Source organism: Salmo salar, chromosome ssa07, assembly GCF_905237065.1.
Source record: "Salmo salar chromosome ssa07, Ssal_v3.1, whole genome shotgun sequence".
In the NCBI taxonomy this organism is placed as follows: Eukaryota; Metazoa; Chordata; class Actinopteri; order Salmoniformes; family Salmonidae; genus Salmo; species Salmo salar.
The window spans coordinates 1,027,501-1,048,082 of NC_059448.1; the positions used below are offsets into that span (position 1 = coordinate 1,027,501).

The window sequence follows — 20,582 nt, forward strand, 5'->3', positions numbered from 1 at the left end:
CTCTCTAGTCCACAGCATTAAGTGGTCTGGTGGAGAAGGTTATGGATCATCAGAGTTCTCTATAGAACAACTGGCTCAACAGATCCTGGAGTCACAGCAGACCAAACCTCAGCCTCGCACCCACACCTGTCTCTGCAGCTCCACACTGGGTAAATCTGTGTGAGTGTGGGTGGTACATGTTACCACTGGAGGGCAGTATAGCCAAACACTACAGACTACTGTGACTGGAGACTACTGTGACTGGAGACTACTGTGACTGGAGACTACTGTGACTGGGGACTACTGTGACTGGGGACTACTGTGACTGGGGACTACTGTGACTGGGGACTACTGTGACTGGGGACGACTGTGACTGCGGACGACTGTGACTGCGGACGACGGTGACTGCGGACGACGGTGACTGCGGACGACGGTGACTGCGGACGACGGTGACTGCGGACCACTGTGACTGGGGACCACTGTGACTGGGGACCACTGTGACTGGGGACCACTGTGACTGGGGACCACTGTGACTGGGGACCACTGTGACTGGGGACCACTGTGACTGGGGACCACTGTGACTGGGGACCACTGTGACTGGGGACCACTGTGACTGGGGACCACTGTGACTGGGGACCACTGTGACTGGGGACCACTGTGACTGGGGACCACTGTGACTGGGGACCACTGTGACTGGGGACCACTGTGAGTACTGGGGACGACTGTGACTGGGGACCACTGTGACTGGGGACCACTGTGACTGGGGACCACTGTGACTGGGGACCACTGTGACTGGGGACCACTGTGACTGGGGACGACTGTGACTGGGGACGACTGTGACTGGGGACCACTGTGACTGGGGACCACTGTGACTGGGGACCACTGTGACTGGGGACCACTGTGACTGGGGACCACTGTGACTGGGGACCACTGTGACTGGGGACCACTGTGACTGGGGACCACTGTGACTGGGGACCACTGTGACTGGGGACCACTGTGACTGGGGACCACTGTGACTGGGGACCACTGTGACTGCAATGTATTCTGTATGTTCTGTTTCTTTCACTCTCCTCACTCCCTCTCGTCCCTCTCGTCCCTCCCTCTCGTCCCTCCCTCCCTCTCCTCCCTCTCCTCCCTCTCCTCCCTCCCTCTCCTCCCTCCCTCTCCTCCCTCCCTCTCCTCCCTCCCTCTCCTCCCTCCCTCTCCTCCCTCCTTCTCCTCCCTCCCTCTCCTCCCTCCCTCTCCTCCCTCCCTCTCGTCCCTCTCGTCCCTCTCGTCCCTCTCGTCCCTCTCGTCCCTCTCGTCCCTCTCGTCCCTCCCTCTCGTCCCTCCCTCCCTCTCCTCCCTCTCCTCCCTCTCCTCCCTCCCTCTCCTCCCTCCCTCTCCTCCCTCCCTCTCCTCCCTCCCTCTCCTCCCTCCTCTCCTCCCTCCCTCTCCTCCCTCCCTCTCCTCCCTCCCTCTCGTCCCTCTCGTCCCTCTCGTCCCTCTCGTCCCTCTCGTCCCTCTCGTCCCTCTCGTCCCTCCCTCTCATCCCCTCCCTCTCCTCCCTCTCCCTCCTCTCCCTCTCATCCCTCTCATCCCTCTCCTCCCTCTCCTCTCCTCCCTCTCCTCTCCTCCCTCTCGTCCCTCTCGTCCCTCCCTCTCATCCCTCTTGTCCCTCTCCTCCCTCTCCTCCCTCTCCTCTCCTTCCTCCCTCTCATCCCTCTCCTCCCTCTCCTCTCCTCCCTCTCCTCTCCTCCCTCTCATCCCTCTCCTCCCTCCCTCTCGTCCCTCTCCTCCCTCTCCTCTCCTTCCTCCCTCTCCTCTCCTCCCTCTCCTCTCCTCCCTCTCATCCCTCTCCTCCATCCCTCTCCTTCCTCCCTCTCATCCCTCTCCTCCCTCCCTCTCCTCCCTCTCCTCCCTCCCTCTCCTTCCTCCCTCTCATCCCTCTCCTCCCTCCTCTCCCTCTCCTCCCTCTCCTCCCTCTCCTCTCCTCCCTCATCCCTCTCCTCCCTCCCTCCCTCCCTCCCTCCTCCAGCGTCTCCTGGAGCTAACATTCCCCACCGCTGTAACAGCACCAAACATCGCATTATCTCCCCCAAACTGCCCGCTACTCGCCCTGCCATGTCAGCCTCACCCCTGGCTGAGGGGGAGACAGGAGGGGGAGACATCCCTGCAGGCGGCGAGAAGAAACCCTCCCCACACACACACCCCCAGGTAAAGCTTGGAGGGTCTACCAGCCTTGTAGGGAGACCTGAGGGAGTCTCTTCCTCCCCCTCTCCTCCCTCCTCCTCCTCCTCCTCGTCCCCCCCTCAGGCTCACCGCACAGCAACCATCGCCGTCAGCAACGGCACCGCCAACAGTTTCTATGGCGACCAGCGGGGCCTGACGACGGTCGCCCTGCCGCAGAATGCGGTGATCGTCATGACTACGGCGGGGGTAATCGGGACAAAGGGTGGAGGAGAGCGGGAGTCGAGTGTGTCTCTAACCCATTCAGGTCAGCTGCTACTCTCCCCCGTCCCTCCTAAACCGGACACCCCCTCTCCCACAACCCCCGGGGTGGCTACTCTCAGCCTCACCCTCCTGTCCTCACCCGTTATAGGGGGACTACTCCTCACTCCGTCCCCTTCTCCGTCCCTCCTGCACCCTCTCCCTCCTGCCGCCCCTTCTCCCTCGCCCCGTCGACCTCCTGTCTTTGATCCGGACTCCTTTCTGAACAGTCCTAAACAGGGTCAGACCTACGGAGGCACTCTCCCCCCTTCCTCACCCTCTCCTCCCCCCTCCTCCTCCCCACATGCACCCTCCCTCGCTCTCTCCCTCTCCCCCACCTCCCCTCCCCCTTGCTCATCCCCTCCCTCCTCTCTCTCGTCCCTCTCTTCTGAGGCAGAGAGGAAGAATGAAGAGAGAGAGGTGCTCCAGACTTCCGCCCCTTCTTCCTCCCTCCCTCCATCCCTTTCTCTGTCCCTCTCTCCGTCCCACTCCGCCCCTTCTTCCTCCCTCCCTCCATCCCTTTCTCTGTCCCTCTCTCCGTCCCACTCCGCCCCTTCTTCCTCCCTCCCTCCATCCCTTTCTCTGTCCCTCTCTCCGTCCCACTCCGCCCCTTCTTCCTCCCTCCCTCCATCCCTTTCTCTGTCCCTCTCTCCGTCCCACTCCGCCCCGTCTTCCTCCCTCCCTCCATCCCTTTCTCTGTCCCTCTCTCCGTCCCACTCCGCCCCGTCTTCCTCCCTCCCTCCATCCCTTTCTCTGTCCCTCTCTCCGTCCCACTCCGCCCCTTCACTCCTGCCTCTGTGTCTGGAATCGGCGCTGGGCCTGGGTCCTCTGGGGGAGACGGAGGGGGAGAGGGGGGAGGCAGATGGAGAGAGAGAAAGACGGAGGCAGGAGGGGAGAGAAGAAGGGCACCCGCCCACCAAACTGGCTCTCCTCCAGCGACGCCAATCCCCCCAGCCGTCGCCGTCGTCGTCGTCGTCGGGGCAACACCACAGAAAAGCAGCAGCAGCAGCAGCAGCATCATCATCGCTGCTCCTGATTCGCCACGAAACGCAGCAGACCCCTCCCGCTCAGCAGACGGCGCCCAATCAGCAGCCTCACAGGCAGGACGGAGAGCAGCCATCGGTCGTCCTAGAGCCCAAAGAGCTCCAGCAGCGACTCCAGCACCCCGTGACCTCTATGAGCTGTAACTCCACCCAGAACTACCGCTCTCAACTCCTCCTGCTGCAACGCAGACGTCTGCAGAGTCAGGAGAGAGAGAGGGAGGTGGAAGGAGAGAGACAGAGGGAGGTGGAAGGAGAGAGAGGGAGGCAGCTCTTACGCCTTCACCAGAGACTCAGCCAATCGACTCCCTTAGAGTCCCCGTTTGCTAACGTCAACGACGGTGCTAACGCTAATTCCGCTACGGGTAATGTTAACGTGACCAATGTGGCTAACGGGCGGGTTAGAGTAAAGGAGGAGAGTGGGCGTGGCTACGAGGCGGAGGACACGCCCATGGACACGGGTCAAAGGTCGGAGGAGCTAGAGATATCGTTCGACAGCCAGTTCCCTGACCTCATCTCGGAGCTCATCGCAGACGCCGACGCCCCCAACGCGCAGGCCTCGGTCCTCGTCCCGGCGCCCAGCGGCCTGTTCCCTACGGGGGTTCGCTACATGGTCCCTCCTCAGCCCACCCCATCGTCCTCCTTCCTCCCTTTCCCCCCTCTTCCCCCTAACAACGGGACTGAACTACAACGCCTAGCAACCATCACAGACTTCTCCCCCGAGTGGTCCTACCCAGAGGTGAGACGAGGGAGAGGGGAGACGGGGGAGAGGGGGGTGAGACGGGGGAGAGGGGAGGGGGGTGAGACGGGGAGGTGAGACGGGGAGAGGGGAGACGGGGAGACGGGGAGGTGAGACGTGGGAGAGGGGAGGTGGGACAGGGGAGAGGGGAAGTGAGACAGGGGAGGTGGGAGAGGGGAGGTGAGACGGGAGAGGGGAGGTGAGACGGGAGAGGGAGGGGAGAGGAGGTGAGAGGGGGTGAGAGGGGGGTGAGACGGGGAGAGGGGCGAGGGGGAGAGGGGGGTGAGACGGGGGAGAGGGGGCTGAGACGGGGGAGAGGGGGCTGAGACGGGGGAGAGGGGGCTGAGACGGGGAGAGAGGGGAGGTGAGACGGGGGAGAGGGGAGGTGAGACGGGGAGAGGGGAGGTGAGACGGGGGAGAGAGGGGAGGTGAGACGGGGAGAGGGGGGATGAGACGGGGGAGAGGGGGGATGAGACGGGGGAGAGGGGAGGTGAGACGGGGGAGAGAGGGGAGGTGAGACGGGGGAGAGAGGGGAGGTGAGACGGGGGAGAGAGGGGAGGTGAGACGGGGGAGAGAGGGGAGGTGAGACGGGGGAGAGGGGGGATGAGACGGGGGAGAGAGGGGAGGTGAGACGGGGGAGAGGGGGGATGAGATGGGGGAGAGGGGGGAGGTGAGATGGGGGAGAGGGGGGAGGTGAGATGGGGGAGGCCTATTGATCATGGCCTATTTATTGACCTTATATTGATTATATATTTGGCTGTATTTATGAGATCACATGTTATGGATGTTTCTGTATGTGTACAAGATGTTCAAATGAACCTAATCTAATCCTGTGCAGAGAAAGATTATCAAATTAACTTAATCCTTAATCTAATCCTGAGCAGAGAAAGATTATCAAATTAACTTAATCCTTAATCTAATCCTGAGCAGAGAAAGATTATCTAATTAACTTAATCCTTAATCTAATCCTGAGCAGAGAAAGATTATCAAATTAACTTAATCCTTAATCTAATCCTGAGCAGAGAAAGATTATCAAATTAACTTAATCCTTAATCTAATCCTGAGCAGAGAAAGATTATCAAATTAACTTAATCCTTAATCTAATCCTGAGCAGAGAAAGATTATCAAATTAACTTAATCCTTAATCTAATCCTGAGCAGAGAAAGATTATCAAATGAAGACTAATAGTTTGTATATTATATATCTACCAGGGTGGAGTGAAGGTGTTGTATATTATATATCTACCAGGGTGGAGTGAAGGTGTTGTATATTATATATCTACCAGGGTGGAGTGAAGGTGTTGTATATTATATATCTACCAGGGTGGGGTGAAGGTGTTTGTATATTATATATCTACCAGGGTGGAGTGAAGGTGTTGTATATTATATATCTACCAGGGTGGAGTGAAGGTGTTGTATATTATATATCTACCAGGGTGGGGTGAAGGTGTTGTATATTATATATCTACCAGGGTGGGGTGAAGGTGTTGTATATTATATATCTACCAGGGGTGGGGTGAAGGTGTTGTATATTATATATCTACCAGGGTGGAGTGAAGGTGTTGTATATTATATATCTACCAGGGTGGGGTGAAGGTGTTGTATATTATATATCTACCAGGGTGGGGTGAAGGTGTTGTATATTATATATCTACCAGGGTGGAGTGAAGGTGTTTGTATATTATATATCTACCAGGGTGGAGTGAAGGTGTTTGTATATTATATATCTACCAGGGTGGAGTGAAGGTGTTGTATATTATATATCTACCAGGGTGGAGTGAAGGTGTTTGTATATTATATATCTACCAGGGTGGGGTGAAGGTGTTTGTATATTATATATCTACCAGGGTGGAGTGAAGGTGTTGTATATTATATATCTACCAGGGTGGAGTGAAGGTGTTTGTATATTATATATCTACCAGGGTGGGGTGAAGGTGTTGTATATTATATATCTACCAGGGTGGAGTGAAGGTGTTGTATATTATATATCTACCAGGGTGGAGTGAAGGTGTTTGTATATTATATATCTACCAGGGTGGGGTGAAGGTGTTGTATATTATATATCTACCAGGGTGGAGTGAAGGTGTTTGTATATTATATATCTACCAGGGTGGGGTGAAGGTGTTTGTATATTATATATCTACCAGGGTGGAGTGAAGGTGTTTGTATATTATATATCTACCAGGGTGGAGTGAAGGTGTTGTATATTATATATCTACCAGGGTGGAGTGAAGGTGTTTGTATATTATATATCTACCAGGGTGGGGTGAAGGTGTTGTATATTATATATCTACCAGGGTGGAGTGAAGGTGTTGTATATTATATATCTACCAGGGTGGAGTGAAGGTGTTTGTATATTATATATCTACCAGGGTGGAGTGAAGGTGTTGTATATTATATATCTACCAGGGTGGAGTGAAGGTGTTTGTATATTATATATCTACCAGGGTGGGGTGAAGGTGTTTGTATATTATATATCTACCAGGGTGGGGTGAAGGTGTTTGTATATTATATATCTACCAGGGTGGAGTGAAGGTGTTGTATATTATATATCTACCAGGGTGGAGTGAAGGTGTTGTATATTATATATCTACCAGGGTGGAGTGAAGGTGTTGTATATTATATATCTACCAGGGTGGAGTGAAGGTGTTGTATATTATATATCTACCAGGGTGGAGTGAAGGTGTTGTATATTATATATCTACCAGGGTGGAGTGAAGGTGTTTGTATATTATATATCTACCAGGGTGGGGTGAAGGTGTTGTATATTATATATCTACCAGGGTGGAGTGAAGGTGTTGTATATTATATATCTACCAGGGTGGGGTGAAGGTGTTGTATATTATATATCTACCAGGGTGGAGTGAAGGTGTTGTATATTATATATCTACCAGGGTGGGGTGAAGGTGTTGTATATTATATATCTACCAGGGTGGGGTGAAGGTGTTGTATATTATATATCTACCAGGGTGGAGTGAAGGTGTTGTATATTATATATCTACCAGGGTGGGGTGAAGGTGTTGTATATTATATATCTACCAGGGTGGGGTGAAGGTGTTGTATATTATATATCTACCAGGGTGGGGTGAAGGTGTTTGTATATTATATATCTACCAGGGTGGGGTGAAGGTGTTTGTATATTATATATCTACCAGGGTGGAGTGAAGGTGTTTGTATATTATATATCTACCAGGGTGGGGTGAAGGTGTTTGTATATTATATATCTACCAGGGTGGAGTGAAGGTGTTGTATATTATATATCTACCAGGGTGGAGTGAAGGTGTTGTATATTATATATCTACCAGGGTGGAGTGAAGGTGTTGTATATTATATATCTACCAGGGTGGAGTGAAGGTGTTGTATATTATATATCTACCAGGGTGGAGTGAAGGTGTTTGTATATTATATATCTACCAGGGTGGGGTGAAGGTGTTGTATATTATATATCTACCAGGGTGGAGTGAAGGTGTTGTATATTATATATCTACCAGGGTGGGGTGAAGGTGTTGTATATTATATATCTACCAGGGTGGAGTGAAGGTGTTGTATATTATATATCTACCAGGGTGGGGTGAAGGTGTTGTATATTATATATCTACCAGGGTGGGGTGAAGGTGTTGTATATTATATATCTACCAGGGTGGGGTGAAGGTGTTTGTATATTATATATCTACCAGGGTGGAGTGAAGGTGTTGTATATTATATATCTACCAGGGTGGAGTGAAGGTGTTGTATATTATATATCTACCAGGGTGGAGTGAAGGTGTTTGTATATTATATATCTACCAGGGTGGGGTGAAGGTGTTGTATATTATATATCTACCAGGGTGGAGTGAAGGTGTTGTATATTATATATCTACCAGGGTGGGGTGAAGGTGTTGTATATTATATATCTACCAGGGTGGAGTGAAGGTGTTGTATATTATATATCTACCAGGGTGGGGTGAAGGTGTTGTATATTATATATCTACCAGGGTGGGGGTGAAGGTGTTGTATATTATATATCTACCAGGGTGGGGTGAAGGTGTTTGTATATTATATATCTACCAGGGTGGAGTGAAGGTGTTGTATATTATATATCTACCAGGGTGGAGTGAAGGTGTTGTATATTATATATCTACCAGGGTGGGGTGAAGGTGTTGTATATTATATATCTACCAGGGTGGGGTGAAGGTGTTTGTATATTATATATCTACCAGGGTGGAGTGAAGGTGTTGTATATTATATATCTACCAGGGTGGAGTGAAGGTGTTTGTATATTATATATCTACCAGGGTGGAGTGAAGGTGTTTGTATATTATATATCTACCAGGGTGGAGTGAAGGTGTTTGTATATTATATATCTACCAGGGTGGGGTGAAGGTGTTGATAACAGGACCCTGGCTGGAGGCTACTGGACGTTACAGCTGTGTGTTTGACCAGAGCATCGTCCCCGCTTCACTGATCCAGCCTGGAGTACTGAGGAGCTACTGTCCTGGTAGGTACACACACACACACACAATGGTTGTTACTGTGTCCACTAGACGGCAGAATGGTTGTTACTGTGTCCACTAGACGGCAGAATGGTTGTTACTGTGTCCACTAGACGGCAGAATGGTTGTTACTGTGTCCACTAGACGGCAGAATGGTTGTTACTGTGTCCACTAGGCGGCAGAATGGTTGTTACTGTGTCCACTAGACGGCAGAATGGTTGTTACTGTGTCCACTAGGCGGCAGAATGGTTGTTACTGTGTCCACTAGGTGGCAGAATGGTTGTTACTGTGTCCACTAGGCGGCAGAATGGTTGTTACTGTGTCCACTAGGCGGCAGAATGGTTGTTACTGTGTCCACTAGGTGGCAGAATGGTTGTTACTGTGTCCACTAGGCGGCAGAATGGTTGTTACTGTGTCCACTAGGCGGCAGAATGGTTGTTACTGTGTCCACTAGACGGCAGAATGGTTGTTACTGTGTCCACTAGACGGCAGAATGGTTGTTACTGTGTCCACTAGACGGCAGAATGGTTGTTACTGTGTCCACTAGACGGCAGAATGGTTGTTACTGTGTCCACTAGACGGCAGAATGGTTGTTACTGTGTCCACTAGACGGCAGAATGGTTGTTACTGTGTCCACTAGACGGCAGAATGGTTGTTACTGTGTCCACTAGACGGCAGAATGGTTGTTACTGTGTCCACTAGACGGCAGAATGGTTGTTACTGTGTCCACTAGACGGCAGAATGGTTGTTACTGTGTCCACTAGACGGCAGAATGGTTGTTACTGTGTCCACTAGACGGCAGAATGGTTGTTACTGTGTCCACTAGACGGCAGAATGGTTGTTACTGTGTCCACTAGACGGCAGAATGGTTGTTACTGTGTCCACTAGACGGCAGAATGGTTGTTACTGTGTCCACTAGACGGCAGAATGGTTGTTACTGTGTCCACTAGACGGCAGAATGGTTGTTACTGTGTCCACTAGACGGCAGAATGGTTGTTACTGTGTCCACTAGACGGCAGAATGGTTGTTACTGTGTCCACTAGACGGCAGAATGGTTGTTACTGTGTCCACTAGACGGCAGAATGGTTGTTACTGTGTCCACTAGGCGGCAGAATGGTTGTTACTGTGTCCACTAGACGGCAGAATGGTTGTTACTGTGTCCACTAGGCGGCAGAATGGTTGTTACTGTGTCCACTAGGCGGCAGAATGGTTGTTACTGTGTCCACTAGGCGGCAGAATGGTTGTTACTGTGTCCACTAGGCGGCAGAATGGTTGTTACTGTGTCCACTAGGCGGCAGAATGGTTGTTACTGTGTCCACTAGGCGGCAGAATGGTTGTTACTGTGTCCACTAGGCGGCAGAATGGTTGTTACTGTGTCCACTAGGCGGCAGAATGGTTGTTACTGTGTCCACTAGGCGGCAGAATGGTTGTTACTGTGTCCACTAGGCGGCAGAATGGTTGTTACTGTGTCCACTAGGCGGCAGAATGGTTGTTACTGTGTCCACTAGGCGGCAGAATGGTTGTTACTGTGTCCACTAGGCGGCAGAATGGTTGTTACTGTGTCCACTAGGCGGCAGAATGGTTGTTACTGTGTCCACTAGGCGGCAGAATGGTTGTTACTGTGTCCACTAGGCGGCAGAATGGTTGTTACTGTGTCCACTAGACGGCAGAATGGTTGTTACTGTGTCCACTAGACGGCAGAATGGTTGTTACTGTGTCCACTAGGCGGCAGAATGGTTGTTACTGTGTCCACTAGGTGGCAGAATGGTTGTTACTGTGTCCACTAGGTGGCAGAATGGTTGTTACTGTTGAATGTTTGGTCGTTTTCCACAGCTGTTCTCCCTCCCTCCTCTTCCCTCCGCCTCCCTCCTCTTCCCTCCGCCTCCCTCCCTCCTCTTCCCTCCTCTTCCCTCCGCCTCCCTCCTCCCTCCTCCCTCCGCCTCCCTCCTCACATACTGCTTCCTTGTCTCTTCGGGCGCTGGAGGCACCAGCTCAAGAATGAATCGTTCTTGTTTATGAATAAGTTTTAAAGATTGTTCACTCCTCTATATTAGACACACCGGCTGCGAGAGAACTGGCTAAAACCTGTTGTTCATTCAACACAACAGAAGTTCCCCTTTACCTCTCTTCTCTGGAAGCAGCGATCTGATAAAGGAGAGGAGGACAGTCTTAACTTTTTGACTTCATCCTGATCGGTTGAATGATCTCTGGTTTTCCTCCTCTTCCTCAACACCCTGAACTTCTGGACTTTAACTGATGTTCTAATTCCATCCTCCCCCCTCCTCCCTCCCTCATCTCCCCCTTCCTCTCTCTCCCTCCCCCCTCCTCCCTCCCTCATCCCCCCTCTCCCCCCTCTCTCCCTCCCTCATCTCCTCCCTCCCTCATCCCCCCTCTCCCCCCTCCCTCATCTCCCCCTCCTCTCTCTCCCTCCCCCTCCTCCCTCCCTCATCCCCCCTCTCCCCCCTCCTCTCTCCCTCCCTCATCTCCTCCCTCCCTCATCCCCCCCTCTCCCCCTCCCTCATCTCCCCCTCCTCTCTCTCCCTCCCCCCTCCTCCCTCCCTCCTCTCTCTGTCCCCCTCCTCTCTCTCTCACCCTCCTCTCACCCTCCTCTCACCCTCCTCTCACCCTCCTCTCACCCTCCTCTCACCCTCCTCTCCCCCTCCTCTCCCACCTCCTCTCCCTCATCTCCCCCTCTCTCCCTCTCTCCCTTCCTCCCCTACCTCTCTCTGTCTTCCCACCTCCTCCCCTCCCTCTCTCTCTCTCTGTCTCTCCTTCTCCTTTAGCCCACGAGGCAGGGTTGGTATCTCTTCATATAGTGGAGGACAGTGGGTCTGTCTCTTCATCTGTTCTGTTTGAATACAGAGCTAGAAATGCCTCGTCTCTACCCAGCTCACAGCTGGACTGGCTGTCCCTGGATGGTGAGTAGCTACCACACACACACACACACACACACACACACACACACACACACACACACACACACACACACACACACACAGAACATGTCCTCTCTACCCAGCTCACAGCTGGACTGGCTGTCCCTGGATGGTGAGTAGCTACCACACACACACACACACACACACACACACACACACAGAACATGTCCTCTCTACCCAGCTCACAGCTGGACTGGCTGTCCCTGGATGGTGAGTAGCTACCACACACACACACACACACACACACACACACACAGAACATGTCCTCTCTACCCAGCCTGTTGGAGACGTATGGAAGTAAAGTGTTGAGTTATAGCCTGTCATTGCAACCATGGTTAGATTCTCTATTCACACAAAACACACAACACACACTGAGTGGACAAAACATTAAGAATGACCGCTCTTTCCATGACAGACTGACCAGGTGAATCCAGGTGGAAGCTATGATCCCTTATTGATGTCACCTGTTAAATCCACTTTAATCAGTGTAGATGAGATTTACTGTCAGGGCCCAGGTCTGTCAGGGCCCAGGTCTGACAGAATCTGTGCAGAAGATCTAGGTGCTGCTGTAGGCCCTCCTTGGTTGGGGACAGATCTAGGTGCTGCTGTAGACCCTCCTTGGTTGGGGACAGATCTAGGTGTTGCTGTAGGCCCTCCTTGGTTGGGGACAGATCTAGGTGTTGCTGTAGGTCCTCCTTGGTTGGGGACAGATCTAGGTGTTGCTGTAGGCCCTCCTTGGTTGGGGACAGATCTAGGTGCTGCTGTAGGCCCTCCTTGGTTTGGGGACAGATCTAGGTGCTGCTGTAGGCCCTCCTTGGTTGGGGACAGATCTAGGTGCTGCTGTAGGCCCTCCTTGGTTTGGGGACAGATCTAGGTGCTGCTGTAGGTCCTCCTTGGTTGGGGACAGATCTAGGTGCTGCTGTAGGCCCTCCTTGGTTGGGGACAGAAGCACCAGATCATCAGCAAACAGTAGACATTTGACTTCAGATTCTAGTAGGGTGAGGACCGGGTGCTGCGGACTGTTCTAGTGCCGTCGCCAATTCATTGATATAAATGTTGAAGAGGGTGGGGCTCAATCTGCATCCCTGTCTCACCCCACGGCCCTTTGGAAAGCAATGTGTTTTTTGCCAATTTTAACAGCAAACTTGTTGTTTGTGTACATGGATTTAATAACGTCGTATGTTTTCCCCCAACACCACTTTCCATGAATTTGTATAACAGACCCTCGTGCCAAACTGAGTCAAAGGCCTTTTAGAAATCATCAAAGCATGAGAAGACTTTGGTTTGTTTGTTTGTCAGTTAGGGTGTGCAGGGTGAATACGTGGTCTGTCGTACGGTAATTTGGTAAAATGCCAGTTTGACATTTTGCTCAGGTCCCGTGTAGCTCAGTTGGTAGAGCGTGGTGTTTGCAACGCCAGGGTTGTGGGTTCGATTCCCACGGGGGACCAGTACAGAGAATATTTTTTTTTTTTATGAAATGTATGCATTCACTACTGTAAGTCGCTCTGGATAAGAGCGTCTGCTAAAATGACTAAAAAATTTAAAAATGTAAAAAATGCTCAGTACGTTGTTTTCACTGAGGAAATGTAGGAGGCTGCTGTTGACACATAGTTATTGGGGTCAAATTTGGCTCCTCTCTTTGTGGATTGGGGTCAAATTTTGCTCCTCTTTTTGTGGATTGGGGTGATCAGTCCTTGGTTCCAAATATTGGGGAAGATGCCATAGCTAAAGATAATGTTAAAGAGTTTTAGTATAGCCAAATGGAATTTGTTGTCTGTATATTTTATCATTTCATTGAGGATACCGTCAACACCACAGGCCTTTTTGGGTTGGAGGGTTTGTATTTTGTCCTGTAGTTCATTCAATGTAATTGGAGAATCCAGTGGGTTCTGGTCGTCTTTAATAGTTGATTCTAAGATTTATATTTGATCATGTTATATGTTTTTTGCTGTTTGTTCTTTGTTATAGAGCCAATAAGATTAGAGAAGTGGTTTACCCATACACCTCCATTTTGGATAAATAACTTCATAATAATGGCAGCCATTTTACGGTTTTACCAACTGTGCTATTTTCTTCGTTTTTTTTTCGCAATGTTTGTAACTTATTTTGTGCATAATGTTGCTGCTACCGTCTCTTATGACTGAATATAACTTCTGGAAATCAGAACAGTGATTACTCACCTCAAACTGGACAAAGATTTTTTTTTTTTCTTTAATGAGTCCGACTCGAAGGATACCGTTTCTCCCAGACCAGGCCCAAATCCCCGTCATTCACGCGATGTAAAGACGGAGGTACAGGGGGGCGGAGTTCGGGGTGAGAATTCGTCGGCGAGTGGGTAAACTGCCTCTACCATCCGTTCTATTGGCCACCGTGCAATCACTGGAGAATAAACTGGATGAGCTCCGTTCGAGAATAACCTACCAACGGGAAATTAACCTGTTGGGGGATAGGGGGCAGTATTTGCACGGCCGGATAAAAAAACGTACCCGATTTTAATCTGGTTACTACTTCTGCCCAGTAACTAGAATATGCATATAATTATTGGCTTTGGATAGAAAACACCCTAAAGTTTCTAAAACTGTTTGAATGGTGTCTGTGAGTATAACAGAACTCATATGGCAGGCAAAAACCTGAGAAGATTCCTTACAGGAAGTGGCCTGTCTGACCATTCCTTGAGCTTCTTGACTCTGTTTATTGAAGACTGAGGATCTTTGCTGTAACGTGACACTTCCTACGGCTTCCATAGGCTCTCAGAAGGCGGGAAAAAGCTGAATGATGTAATTCCAGCCCCAGGCTGAAACACATTAGCGCTTTTGGCAAGTGCTCTATCAGAGGACAATGGGCTGAGGCGCGTGCACGAGTCGACCCCATCGTCTTTGAACCTAAACAGAGATTCCCGGTCGGAATATTATCGCTTTTTTACGAGAAAAATGGCATAAAAATTGATTTTAAACAGCGGTTGACATGCTTCGAAGTATGGTAATGGAATATTTAGACATTTTTTGTCACGAAATGCGTTGTGCGCGTCATCCTTATTTACCCTTTCGGATAGTGTCTTGAACGCACGAACAAAACGCCGCTATTTGGATATAACTATGGATTATTTGGGACCAAACCAACATTTGTTATTGAAGTAGAAGTCCTGGGAGTGCATTCTGACGAAGAACACCAAAGGTAATAACATTTTTCTTATAGTAAATCTGACTTTGGTGAGGGCCAAACTTGCTGGGTGTCTAAATAGCTAGCCCTGTGATGCCGGGCTATCTACTTAGAATATTGCAAAATGTGCTTTCACCGAAAAGCTATTTTAAAATCGGACATATCGAGTGCATAGAGGAGTTCTGTATCTATAATTCTTAAAATAATTGTTATGCTTTTTGTGAACGTTTATCGTGAGTAATTTAGTAAATGTTTAGTAAATTCACCGGAAGTTTGCAGGGGGTATGCTAGTTCTGAACGTCACATGCTAATGTAAAAAGCTGGTTTTTGATATAAATATGAACTTGATTGAACAAAACATGCATGTATTGTATAACATAATGTCCTAGGTGTGTCATCTGATGAAGATCATCAAAGGTTAGTGCTGCATTTAGCTGTGGTTTGGGTTTATGTGACATTATATGCTAGCTTGAAAAATGGGTGTCTGATTATTTCTGGCTGGGTAGTCTGCTGACATAATCTAATGTTTTGCTTTCGTTGTAAAGCCTTTTTGAAATCGGACAGTGTGGTTAGATTAACGAGAGTCTTGTCTTTTAAAATGGTGTAAAATAGTCATATGTTTGAGAAATTGAAGTAATAGCATTTCTAAGGTATTTGAATAACGGGCCACAGGATTCCACTGGCTGTTACGTAGGTGGGACGATTTCGTCCTGCCGACCCTAGAGCGGTTAAAAACTGTAATATCTTATGTTTCACCGAGTCGTCGTGGCAGAACGACGACACAGATAATATACAGTTGGCTGTGTTTTCCGTACATCGGCAGGACAGAGCAGCTACGTCTGGTAAGACGAGGGGTTGGGGTGTGTGTCTTTGTCAATAACAGCTGGTGCGCGATGTCTAATATTAAGGAAGTCTCGAGGTATTGCTCACCTGAGGTAGAGTACCTTATGATAAGCTGTAGACCACACTATCTACCAAGAGGTAGAGTACCTCATGATCAGCTGTAGACCACACTATCTACCAAGAGAGTCCTCATCTATATTATTGTAACCATCTATTTACCACCACAGACCGATGCTGGCACTAAGACCGCCCTCAACAACTAGCTCTATAAGGCCATAAGTAAAACAAGAAAATGCTCATCCAGAGGCGGCGCTCCTAGTGGCCGGGGACTTTAATGCAGGGAAACTTACATCCGTTTGACCTAATTTATACCAGGATGTTAAATGTGCAACCAGAGGGAAAAAATAACTCTGGACCACCTTTACTCAACACACAGAGATGCGTACAAAGCTCTCCCTCGCTCTCCATTTGGCAAATCTGACCATATTTCTATCCTCCTCATTCCTGCTTCCAAGCAAAAACTAAAGCAGGAAGTACCAGTGACTTGCTCAATACGGAAGTGGTCTGATGTAGCAGATGCTAAGCTACAGGACTGTTTTGCTGCACAGACTGGAATATGTTCCGGGATTCATCCAATGGCATTGAGGATTACACCACCTCAGTCACCAGTTTAATTTTTAAGTGCATCGAGGACGTCGTCCCCACAGTGACTGTACGTACATATCCCAACCAGAAACCATGGATTACAGGCAGCATCCGCACTGAGCTAAAGGCTAGAGCTGCCGCTTTCAAGGAGCAGGGCACTAATCCGGATGCTTATAAGAAATCCTACTATGCCCACAGACGAACCATCAAACATCAAATAGGCAAAGCGTCAATACAGGACTAAGATTGAATCATGCTACACTGGCTCTGACGCTCATCGTATGTGTCAGGGCTTGAAAACTATTAAGGACTACAAAGGGAAACCCAGCCGTGAGCTGCCCAGTGACGCAAGCCTAACAGACGAGCTGAATGCCTTTTATGCTTGCTTAGAGGCAAGCAGCACTGAAGCATGCACAAGAGCACCAGCTGTTCTGGATGACTTTGTGTTTTTGCTCTCCTTAGCCAATGTGAGCAAGACCTTTTTAAAGAGGTCAACATTTACAAGACTGTGGGGCCAGACGGATTACCAGGATGTATACTCAAAGCATCCGCGGACCAACTGGCAAGTGTCTTCACTGACATTTTCAACCTCTCCCTGACTGAGTCTGTAATACCTACATGTTTCAAGCAGATCACCATAGTCCCTGTGCCCAAGAACATTAAGGTAACCTGCCTAAATGATTACCGACCCGTAGCACTCACGTCTGTAGCCATGAAGTGCTTTGAAAGGCTGGTCATGGCTCACATCAACACCATCATCCCGGAAACCCTAGACCCACTCCAGAGCTGATTTAGGCTGTTTTTATGTTATCCAGAGTGTTGGTGACTGCAACTGTGCTGCTGGAAACAATTTAATTACGCTTTTTTTGCCAACGTTTACTGACACCAGCCATATTCAACGGGTGTTGAGCGTTTTGTAAATTCGTCAGTTATTCTGTGCTCTGTCAGACTCAGTCGAGAGTTCTCTGAAATCAGAGATAGCATAGACAGAGCGAATTTACCAGCTACGTCTATCAACAGTTTTCACAGTGACATCATAAACATTCTATTGAAATGGTTACGAGTGTAGTCGAGTCTTTTTTGTTTAGACATCTAGCTAGCTAAACTCTGAACCATAATCCCAACTCGTAACGTTACTACCCTGCATGAATCTCCAGGTAACTAACTAACCAACCAGGTTCACTGTTAGCTAGCTAACATTAGGCTATAACTAGCAATGCAAATGGCTCTGAGATACGAATAATATTACTACACAGGTCATACACGGAACGTTAGCTAGCGAGCCAGCCTGTTAACATTAGCTAGCGAGCCAGCCTGTTAACGTTAGCTAGCGAGCCAGCCTGTTAACGTTAGCTAGCGAGCCAGCCTGTTAACGTTAGCTAGCGAGCCAGCCTGTTAACGTTAGCTAGCGAGCTAACATTATGCTTTAAAATGATATGAAAACGACTTTGACAAAATGAGAAACGCGTAATATCTGAAAATGTAGCTAGCTAGACTAACCTGTATACATAATGGATGGACGCTTCTCTCTCTCCGTCACGGATGCCATGGTTGCCCTTTAGTTTGAAGATGTAATCCGGAGACAGGTGTTTTATACATCAGCCGTCTGTGTTCTCTTTTCGACCCCGTCTGCATATTTGCAATCAAACGCCAGAAATGTCTCCCATCTCCTTAGCTATCATGCTGTAATTCCACTGATTTCAAAAGTCGGTCCTCCAGAAAGTGGAGCCACTTTTGCAGTTCTACTATGTGATATCTTTCAAAAAATCTGTGTTAGACAATGTCTGTCTGTCTGTCTGTCTGTCTGTCTGTCTGTCTGTCTGTCTGTCCCAGCCTGACCACTCACAAAAACTCTTGCTGTTCTTCGCCCAGAGACTGCAGAGCTCTCATTCCACTTTCTGGCGCCTTCTGAGAGCCAATGGAAGCCTTAGAAAATGTCACGTTACAGCAGAGAGGCTGTATTTTTGATAGAGAGGCTACAGAAGGACAAGAAATGGTCAGACAGGGCACTTCCTGTATAGAATCTTCTCAGGTTTTGGCCTGCCATATGAGTTCTGTTATACTCACAGACACCATTCAAACAGTTTTAGAAACTTTAGAGTGTTTTCTATCCAAATCTACTAATTATATGCATATTCTCGTTTCTGGGCAAGAGTAGTAACCAGTTTAAATAGGGTACGTATTTTATCCGGCCGTGCAAATACTGCACCCTAGCCCCAACTGGTTAACTAATCCATGTTTATCATTTTAAAAGGCTAATTGATCATTAGAAAACCCTTTTGCAATTATGTTAGCACAGCTGAAAACTGTTGTTCTGATTAAAGAAGCAATAAAACTGTCCTTCTTTAGACTAGCTGAGTATCTGGAGCATCAACATTTGTGGGTTCCATTACAGGCTCAAAATGGCCAGAAACAAAGAACTTTCTTCTGAAACTCTGTCTGTCTGTCTGTCTGTCTGTCTGTCTGTCTGTCTGTCTACACGCTGTGCCCCCCTCCTCCCACTCCTCCTCCCTCTCCTCACCCCCTCTCCCCTCTCCTCACCCCTCCTCCTCCCTCTCCTCACCCCTCTCCCCTCTCCTCTCCCCTCTCCTCACCCCCTCTCCCCTCTCCTCACCCCCTCTCCCCTCTCCTCACCCCCTCTCCCCTCTCCTCACCCCCTCTCCCCTCTCCTCACCCCCTCTCCCCTCTCCTCACCCCCTCTCCCCTCTCCTCACCTCCTCTACCCCTCTCCTCTACCCCTCTCCTCTACCCCTCTCCTCTACCCCTCTCCTCTCCCCTCTCCCCTCTCCTCACCCCTCTCCCCTCTCCTCACCCCTCTCCCCTCTCCTCACCCCCCTCTCCTCACCCCCTCTCCTCACCCCCTCTCCCCTCTCCTCACCCCCTCTCCTCACCCCTCTCCCCTCTCCTCACCCCTCCTCCCACTCCTCACCCCTCCTCCCACTCCTCACCCCTCTCCCCTCTCCTCTCCCCTCTCCTCTCCCCTCTCCTCACCCCCTCTCCCCTCTCCTCTCCCCTCTCCTCACCCCTCTCCCCTCTCCTCACCCCTCCTCCCACTCCCACTCCTCACCCCTCTCCCCTCCTCCCCCATCTCTAGTGATTGATGTGATGAAGCTGTTTTCCACTGTCAACACCTCTTGATGAATATGACTGGGGATGGAACTCTAGTCTACTACTACTCTGCTCTAAAGTAATACTGTATCTGTAGTCAGGGTGTGACTGGGGATGCCCCTGGGGCTAGAACTCTGGTGTAGTCAGGGTGTGTGTGTGTGTGTGTAGTCAGGGTGTGTGTGTGTGTGTGTAGTCAGGGTGTGTGTAGTCAGGGTGTGTGTGTGTGTAGTCAGGGTGTGTGTGTGTGTGTAGTCAGGGTGTGTGTGTGTGTGTAGTCAGGGTGTGTGTGTGTGTGTAGTCAGGGTGTGTGTGTGTGTAGTCAGGGTGTGTGTGTGTGTGTGTGTGTGTGTAGTCAGGGTGTGTGTAGTCAGGGTGTGTGTGTGTGTGTGTAGTCAGGGTGTGTGTGTGTGTGTAGTCAGGGTGTGTGTGTGTGTGTGTAGTCAGGGTGTGTGTGTGTGTGTGTGTAGTCAGGGTGTGTGTGTGTGTGTGTGTGTAGTCAGGGTGTGTGTGTGTGTGTGTGTAGTCAGGGTGTGTGTGTGTGTGTGTAGTCAGGGTGTGTGTGTGTAGTCAGGGTGTGTGTGTGTGTGTGTGTGTGTAGTCAGGGTGTGTGTGTAGTCAGGGTGTGTGTGTGTGTAGTCAGGGTGTGTGTGTGTAGTCAGGGTGTGTGTGTGTGTGTGTGTAGTCAGGGTGTGGGTGTGTGTGTGTAGTCAGGGTGTGTGTGTGTAGTCAGGGTGTGTGTGTGTGTGTAGTCAGTGTGTGTGTGTGTGTGTAGTCAGGGTGTGTGTGTGTAGTCAGGGTGTGTGTAGTCAGGGTGTGTGTGTGTAGTCAGGGTGTGTGTGCATTCAGCCTTTTTCTATTTCTGACCTGAGCAAAACCTATTTAAATCCTGGGGAGGGAGGGAGGGAGAGAGGGAGAGAGGGGTGGAAAGGGAAGGAGGAAGGAGGGGTGGAAAGTCTCCTCAACTCATCCTCCTCTTCTTCACAGGGACCTCCTCTCCCTCTCCTGCACTGTCATCTCTCCCTCTCTCTCTCCTACTCCCCTTTCTTTCTCTCTCTCCCACTCCCCCTTTCTCTCTCTCTCTGTCTCTCTCTCTCTCTCTCTCTGTCTGTCTCTCTGTCTCTCTGTCTCTCTGTCTCTCTGTCTCTCTGTCTCTCTGTCTCTCTGTCTCTCTGTCTCTCTGTCTCTCTGTCTCT

The 20,582-nt window shown here is 49.8% G+C and overlaps 1 protein-coding gene across 1 annotated transcript in view; it reads left to right on the top strand.

Moving 5' to 3' along the window:
- The window catches only part of camta2 (calmodulin binding transcription activator 2), a 108,647-nt gene that overhangs the window by 33,167 nt on the left and 54,898 nt on the right, over nucleotides 1–20,582 (top strand). Inside the window, exons 8-12 of the mRNA XM_045722568.1 lie at nucleotides 9–149; nucleotides 1,997–2,868; nucleotides 3,043–4,227; nucleotides 8,577–8,703; nucleotides 11,482–11,616. Of these exons, the coding sequence (XP_045578524.1) occupies nucleotides 9–149; nucleotides 1,997–2,868; nucleotides 3,043–4,227; nucleotides 8,577–8,703; nucleotides 11,482–11,616 (2,460 nt within the window). The remainder of the gene's footprint in view (nucleotides 1–8; nucleotides 150–1,996; nucleotides 2,869–3,042; nucleotides 4,228–8,576; nucleotides 8,704–11,481; nucleotides 11,617–20,582) is intronic.